The sequence below is a fragment of the Anoplopoma fimbria genome, chromosome 16 (assembly GCF_027596085.1).
Source record: "Anoplopoma fimbria isolate UVic2021 breed Golden Eagle Sablefish chromosome 16, Afim_UVic_2022, whole genome shotgun sequence".
Taxonomy (NCBI): domain Eukaryota; kingdom Metazoa; phylum Chordata; class Actinopteri; order Perciformes; family Anoplopomatidae; genus Anoplopoma; species Anoplopoma fimbria.
The window spans coordinates 16,006,147-16,014,508 of NC_072464.1; the positions used below are offsets into that span (position 1 = coordinate 16,006,147).

The 8,362-nt window shown below is 39.3% G+C and overlaps 1 protein-coding gene across 1 annotated transcript in view; it reads left to right on the forward strand.

Moving 5' to 3' along the window:
* LOC129104178 (receptor tyrosine-protein kinase erbB-4-like) overlaps positions 1-3,477 on the forward strand; it is a 292,380-nt gene extending 288,903 nt beyond the window's left edge. Inside the window, exons 27-28 of the mRNA XM_054614730.1 lie at positions 859-987; positions 1,116-3,477. Coding sequence (XP_054470705.1) covers positions 859-987; positions 1,116-1,786 — 800 coding nt within the window. The 3' untranslated portion in view covers positions 1,787-3,477. The remainder of the gene's footprint in view (positions 1-858; positions 988-1,115) is intronic.
* Positions 3,478-8,362: the final 4,885 nt, after the last annotated feature.

The following is an 8,362-nucleotide window of genomic DNA, read 5'->3' on the forward strand; positions in this document are numbered from 1 at the left end:
GTTTTTCACCCATTAAATGGATAGGTAAGAGTTTGGATGCTTTGTGCAATACAAACATTTGACGAAAGTTTGCATGTTGAAGTTTCTTCTTACAGCCTTAATCTTTTTAATTTAATTTTGGGAAAAACTCTTTGGGTCTTTGATTTTTTTGGGTAATTGAATTCAGTTTATTGATTGTTTTATGCTTGCTTAAATCCCCTAAGATGTATAATGGACCAAGTAGCACTGGATATTTTTTTTTAAATATCCATTGCATCTAAATACAATTTTTTTATTAAAAAATTGTATTTAGATGTTTTAAGTGACTTAATTTGCATTACTGCCAAATAAATTGTGGTTGCTTGGAGAAATTTTAACCAAACATGCCTATTAAACCTCTATGTTTCAATTATTGATTTAATTTCATAAACTAATATTAGACATATGATTGTTTCATTAAATTGTATTATTAATTTATGGTTGTTCCTACACCAGAGCCATGGAACAAGTTGGTATTACCATTTCAAAACCCATGAACCATCATTTTTGCAATAACTCATTAATGAAAACAACTTTCAAGCAAGCACACAGGCTCTCCCCCTTCTTTGACTTTACGTACTGCAGGTTTCCCATCAAGTAAAAACTGTAAGCTCTATCAGCACATTTGCTGTAGTTTGTACTGTAAGTGCTGTTTGCACCGTTAGCCACGAGCCGCCAGCTCATACGTCAGCCATGTTGAGAGCTGCTAGAATTGCATTAAAAGGATGACGGAGACAGATACCACAAATCTATGTCTAGGATCATCTTTTTCTGGAGATATGGTTTCTAAAGTATCATATTTTTCCTTTCTTTCATCCTTCCCCGATTTTTGCTTACCAGGTGGAGGGGAGGACAGTAGTGGACAGCGTTACAGTGCCGATCCAACTGGTCTTTTAGCAGAACGAGGAGCAAAAGGAGACAAGGACCAGGATGGCTACATGACTGCCATGAGAGACAAGAACAACTCAGGTTACATTTTTGATAACTATTGCAGACTATGTAAGCATGTATATTATTTTTTGGTGGCTACAATAGCTACGGCTTTAAAATAGATGAAAATACATTGGCTGATCTTACTATCTTACCTTTTTTTCTAGATCATCTCAACCCAGTAGAGGAAAACCCCTTCGTCACACGTCGTAGGAATGGTGATGCCCATGCAGTGATTGATGGGGTGGGTTGCCACAACCTGCATATGGCTGGAGCTGCCGCTCCCCCTAAGAGCCTGTCCACCCACGGAGAGGATGAGTATATCAACGAGCCACTGTACCTGAATACCTTCCTTAACCCTGGAGACAAGAATGGATTGGCTGGTGCAGTCTCCATCGCTGGCCCTGGGTCCTCTGCTGCCCCATCAGTTTCGCAGACAGTCAACCCATCAGCATCAATCCACACGGTCTCCTCCTCTGGATACGTAGTTCCCCCTGGCCACCTCCCCCACCCATCGTATCCATCACATACCATGCATCCGGGACATTCAGGACACGCTTTTCACTCAGGCATCACCAGCAGCACCATCATGTTTGATAAGAAGGGCAAGAAGGCTACTTTTGACAATCCTGAATACTGGCAGCACAGTCTACCCCCAAAGTCCTCACTGCACAACCCTGAGTACCTGCAGGACTGCAGCACACGCTTCTTCTACCGGCAGAATGGACGCATTCGCCCTGCTGTGGCCGAAAACCAGGAGTACTTGTCCGAGGCTGCTATGAAAGCTGGCAATGTGTTGCCACCACCTCCATACAGACAGAGGAACACTGTAGTGTAGTGACCAACTTGTAGCACAGAGGAGGGATCAACAGAGGGAAAGGGGTTATGATATTGAACAGTCCTTTCGTTTTCATGCAGTACTTCTCAACCTGGGTTCTCCTTGCACCCTCCCTGAACACGTCTCTCTGTTATGTCTGATTACAAGTCTTTTAGTCTCACTCTAAGGTTCTGCCTCCTCTTGACAGGACTACAAATACAGTCACTGACAGCCTCACTCGACAATAAAACCATCTTTTTTAGCCTCATTTTTGGACATGAAAGCAAGTAGACACTTCTCTTTGTGGTTGGTTCTATTCTGCAGCACACTGTCCTGCCATGTTGAGTATCAGAACAGCACCAAAACTAAACAATAAAAAGAAATGAGAAGTTTAATCAGAGAAAAATAATAAACTAAGGTTAGCCCAAAGAGATGATTATCGCCATGACCTTACATGGTTTTCTTTATACACCCATCAATTTTTTGCCAGTCTTTTTATATTTTTATCTCAGATAATTGTACACATTGCAGTATGCACACATAGCTATTGCTTGTGTGCAATCAAATGGCACATGCACATGGAGTTGTGTCGTGACTTACCAGCAAACCTGCAGTCATGCTGAAGATCCCAGATGTGGCTTGCATGTCTGCCCACATGCTTCCTTTTATTTTACATGTTGCCGCACTTGTAATGGAATTCAAACATTTATTACACACTGCTCATATCATATCTAAAACATGTTAACATGCCTGCAGCCTTGACACACCAATAACATCCATTCATTATTTCAAAGGTAAATACACGCACAGTGACAGATAAGCTTGCTGCCATGCAATTGACCTTGTTCTGGAAGACTGTGTGTATGTGGATGATGGCAGCCAGTGTTGCAGTACAGAGAAAGGGGTCAACAGCACAGTAAATGTCACTGCAGTTGTATGGAAAGCTGTGATATCAGCCAGTAGCTGGTGGAAAGCCTTCAGCAGATTATTGGCCTGGCTAAGGTGGGATTTAAAAGGTTGACTTCTCAGAAGATGACTCTTAACATCCCACGTCCTTCTTGTTCTACTTTCATCCACAACAATCCGCTCCGAAGAGCCAGAAAATCATCCACTTCAATATATCCTTCATAAGATCAATGTAACCAGCATCTTGACTGACATAAGCAAAGGTAACTGCATTACAAGGAATAATGTTTCATTGGAACTGGTGCTTGTGAATGGACAGATATATTAACAGGGGAAGAAGTGTGGGGATGGTGCATATAAAGGGAAATATATAACATTTTGGAATCTGGATCAGAACTTTTTTTTTTGTGAATCAGGGATCTGTTTTCTTTGTCACCTTGACTTATACTAATTCTTGCGCAAACAGCACAGACACCCATACACAAAAGAGCGCTGTGGTTGTGGCAAAAAGGCTTACCCTGCCGAGCTGTAAATAAGCAAATTACATGTCAATTACCAGACAGATACAATGCGAAAAAAAAGGCTCTGTGAACCGAGCTGTGACTGGAAGTACATCAAAAGACAAGGATAAATGTTTTTTGCACCTCTCTGTGTCCATGCTATTGTATGTCATGAAAGCAGAAAATTAACTTTGACCACGTAGTCACGACTACAGGGCTTGCTCTGTCTCTTAGCGTGAAGGTGGAACAGGAGGAGAGACTGACAGACCTGTCTTAAGATTTTTACCATGAAACAATATGAGAAAATGGGACACTTTCTTTTCTATTGGTATTTGACATTGATGGTGTGACATTACAAGTTATCACTCCGTTCACTGATGGCTAGCTTTCTGTACAATACTGCCAGATGCCACAGAAAACTCTTATTGAGACCAAGAGCATCTGTCGTCAAATGACTTTGAAGCCTAATTCATGATGGGGTTGGTAATTTAATAGCACTTAATGCTCTTACACAGCCAAATTACTTTGCTGTTCTAACTCTGCAGCAATTCTGTCTTTTTATCTTTTCATAATTTTCCAACTATGATTTACAGTGAGATGCTGAGGCCTCGTGTTATCTGTTTCATCAGGCATTTTACTAACAAAGGATCATCCCCACTTTAAATAATACCAAGATAGTGAGAGGTTGGGTTGGGGGATACAGAAGGAGGTATGGCAGGGGATAGAAATCTGTCAATTTTTCAGTACCCTTTATATGCAGGTAGTTATCCCCTTTGATATCTCGAACTGTATTAAACTATTGCAGGCAGATTTACAGGATTTTTGCACCAATGTGATGAAATACATTGATTGTTAAGGTTGTTGTTAAGGTATTTCATTCACTGAACTAAAGGGGTATTCCAGCAAATTGTTACTGCACTTCCATAAAGTTTGGGGACTCAAAAGAGACCAAGATTGAAGGAGCAAAGGACAAGAATCTCAGTCTCTACTATGGGTTGAGCTCCAAAAACACAATGTCCAACAATGCAGCTCAATTCATTCGAAGATTTTTATTACCTAAATCCCACATCTCTAGGTTTTAATGTAGGCTATTTGTGCAATAGGTCTCAAGCCCAAGCAGAAATAACACTAATGACATAATTAGTGATATAACCTTGTTTTTTTTCTTAGACTTTGGAAAAACCCTTCCAGAGCTAAAGAAGGCATTATACAGCTGGTTTTATTCAGAGGCTGAGTAGTACAGCTTGGGAAGGGTAAACTGAACTTCCTGTAGTAAATTGGTGGAGTACCCCCTTTAACCGAGAACAGATTTTTCAATCCATAAACAGTTTCTCAAGTGATATTTGATAATAATCTACAAACCCTGATTTGAGAATTGTTTTGTCAATATCACCCACCCTGACTAATTTAGTTATATTATGAATTAGGAGACCGACTGATGCCTGTGCATGTCTCGCTGCTGACATACCAATACACAACCACTTTTACACAACCTTGTGCCTCTACACTGAAAAAAAAAACAGGCACCGGGAAGGCTCAGACAGGTACTGTTGATGATTTACTCTCCAAAACACAGATGTCACCCTGGCACAGTGTTTTCTCCCCCTCTCAGGTTTTATGAGGAATAAAAATCATCCAGTTGAGCTCCAGCTGAGGCACAAGCTACCACATCATAAAGAAATTCAGATATCAAACCTTGATTGATTACTGTCATCACAGTAGACGCACTGCTATAATGTGCAACTTAACAGAAATGTAAATTATATGGGTGGGGGCGGCCTGGGTTTAGATGTTCAGTCTTGAAGTGTTAAGTAATATTGAAATTGCTCAGTTGCTGACCTTATTTAGCTACATTAGATATTTTCTGTCCCACTATCTGGGATCTTCATTGCACTACTGATTCCTGCTGAGTTTGAGCTCACACATACAGCATGTATACTGTCTTTTTTATTTATGTAAGCATCCATTATTTTCGAAACCTAAGCTATGTATGTCTATTTTTACCATCACTCATAGGGTATTAATTGTAGTGCTTGTAGACTACTGTGAGGCGGTGTGTTTAAGTGCAATGACAGCAGAGGAGAGTCATCCAAAGGTTTCGTAATGGATCTCTATGGAAAAATAAAGCCAATCTTCTGGAGGAGAAAACCTGCTGGTGCTCTTAGCCAGTGAGCGTCGCAAGGGGCTTTTAGCTTTTTGAATGCTAATTCATCCACTTTGCCTTGTTGTTCTGTGGGGAAATCAGGTTATCCAACATCTAACCCAGTGCACCAGCTGAGAAACCGTGAACGACAGGCAATAGGTTGTAATCTTGCTGCGGGGTTAAAACTAAGGTATTAGCATTCCAGAAATGTTACCCGACCAATGCATCAATGTTACAAAAGCTAGCAGGGGAGAAGGTGCAAGTGCACTGTAACTGGCAGACGAGGACAGAGTAGATTGCCATTCTTTCTTTCTCCTCAGAGGTGACTGTAGAATTGTATGTAGCCCACACTGTTCTGCAACCAGAGCAGTGAAAACCGAAAAGCAGCTATGTGTTAAATGATTACAAACAAAGACTAACACAATCTGGGAAGGAAAAAGTAATTGTGGTCAAATTTTAACATCAGTCGTAGTTTTATGTGAAAATGTATTCCATTTTATGTCAAGGTGATCGTTATAGGTACAGTGGTAATTTATTAAAGGAGCACAGTGAGCCATTTTCACAGCAGCCATTTTGACATGTCATAACATGGTAAACACAGGTGTATTGATCAAATTAATTATGGCCTCAATCTATTTTGTGTCGCAGCCATTCCAATGAGCCAGCATGCACAATACCAGGGACCTGGCCAACCTAAATGGAACTGGGTCACAATTGATATTAATATTTACACCTTTTCTTACCTTGTAATTACATGGTTGCTGTGAAAAGGACCTATAATTCCCTCTCAATACTGGCTAGTCAAACAGTAAACTGGCCTTATAGTGCGGTTTTGTATTGATATATGTACGTACATCTACTTTTGTTTCGGGGTTTAGCGTAATATTTACAAATGCTATCATGAGTATTGTAAATTATGTTGTTATCAATCTTGTTTTTGCTTTTCCGGGAGTCTAGCTAGCTACTAGCTATGTCCCAACTCAAGGGCTGTATGTTTGCCCTTCAGAAGAACTGAAGTCCAGGCTAAAACTGCACAACATTGCCAAACAATACTAGATTAAAAAAGACCAAAACCAATGTTGTGTTCAGGTGATCCTCGTCAACCCATTAAGCTTCTGCAAATTTTGTACCAATTATTGCATCAGACGTCTTATGTCATTTAAATACCAATGGTTAACTGGGAGAGGTTTGATTATTCCTGACTGAACAGTATTATTTCATATTTCACCTCAACATATGATGAACAAGTGGCAGGTCAAAAGTGGCAATTTACAAGTAGCTTCCCTTTATAACCCCTTGGGATTAACATGTCAAGGCTGCAGACAAGAACAAACAATGGAGTTCATAGCTTCCAAGATTTAGACCATGCAGTGTTTCTTTAATTGGTTTCATTCATGTTATATGATTTATATCTGATAAATATGAACTTTTACAAGCTTTACAAGTTGCCGAGGTTTGCCTGACCACTCAGGTTAGAAACTGATTGGTGCAAAACCGATTGTTGGATTTTTAGGACTGCAAATGATAAACTACGTGGCTGTGTCTCCAAAGCAAAGGCAAGCTCCATATTTAGTCACATTTTGTGGGACCTTTGAAATGGGACCTTTTAGATGCATCTGGGCCTGAAATGAGGACTAAGGATGGTCCAGCCCCTGAATTGGGACACAGTGATTGTATTTATAGACTGTGCTCTATTTCACTGTTCTATGCTTTGATTATTCATATCATAAGGGACCTTTTCACAGAATTGGTAAAAACCAGTCCACCTGTGATCTAAATGGCATTGCTGTATTGGATAAACAAGTGTTACATTTCTGAAAACTTAATTACTCAAGTATAAATAGTTTTGGTCAATGCATCCTCAAGCAAAAATCATTTTTTTTTAAAGGGAAACCATAAAGCAGCAGACAAACACATGTTCTACTATTGTAATATAATGAAACTGGATATGCCTGTCATACTCAGATTTTCCCCTGAATCATATGCATATATTTTACCATGCCATGAAAACTGGCATAGATGACAGCGGTTGAGTAAGCACAGTTTACAATGTATTGAATTGATGGTAAAACTGTAACCAAAAGACAAAGATGTTCAGATGATAGGTGATCAGACAGTTTTGCCATTGTAAGAAAAATAACAAATGAATTAAGGTGAATAGTATTTTTATATAGGTAGGTAATAGGTGGCCAGGTACATCTGTAAATATGAGAGTGATGCTTCTTTTTCCAGCTGAAGATATTTTTGGTTTGTTTTTATTTCTCTTTGCATCATTGCAATCTTAGTGGTCTACTGTACCTTTATTCATTTCTTTGGGGAATATCTTTGTCTGTCTCTGTATGTATATAAATATGTATATATTCAGAATGAACTCTGATTTTAAAAACGCTTGCAGGTTCTCTTTTCACCCTGCCCCATCATTTCCCCTGTGATTGTGTGATTGTGTTTTCAGCACAATTTTGTGATTTTGTGTTTTGACCTCTGCTCTTGCTCACTTTGTAGGAGTGAATATTTGGTTTTCTGGGTGTAATATACCTCCCCTACCCTTCACATTTCTCTCAGTATTATCCACCTCTTGAGATTTTTTTTAAAGATTTTATACACTCTTAAAATGCTGTTGCAATACTAATGAATATTCAATATTTCATCCCCTTTTCTTAAAGCCTTTTTAAACCAATGTTATTAATCCACCAGTGTCACTTTACACCCTGTGTTTTAAGGACCTATAATATATTTCCTTGAGTATTTTGAAAAAGTTTCCATTTGCACTGAACTCAGTCATTGTTTACTTTCAGATGATATTCAGCTTTTCATCCATTTGTGGCAATACTGATTGAATGGTGTAGCAATATCATGTTACAGCCCCCAGAGTGATTTAATGGTGTTTGAGAGACAAATTGCAAGACAGTTTGCATGGGCTGGATTGATGGTATGAATTACTGATATTTGCTTGTACAGAGGTGTGTAAGGTAACTTTGTTTTAGCTTCACCAGGACTTAAATGTTGGCTCTTTTCCAGAAGCCCCTGTTTAACAGTGCGTTAGTATTT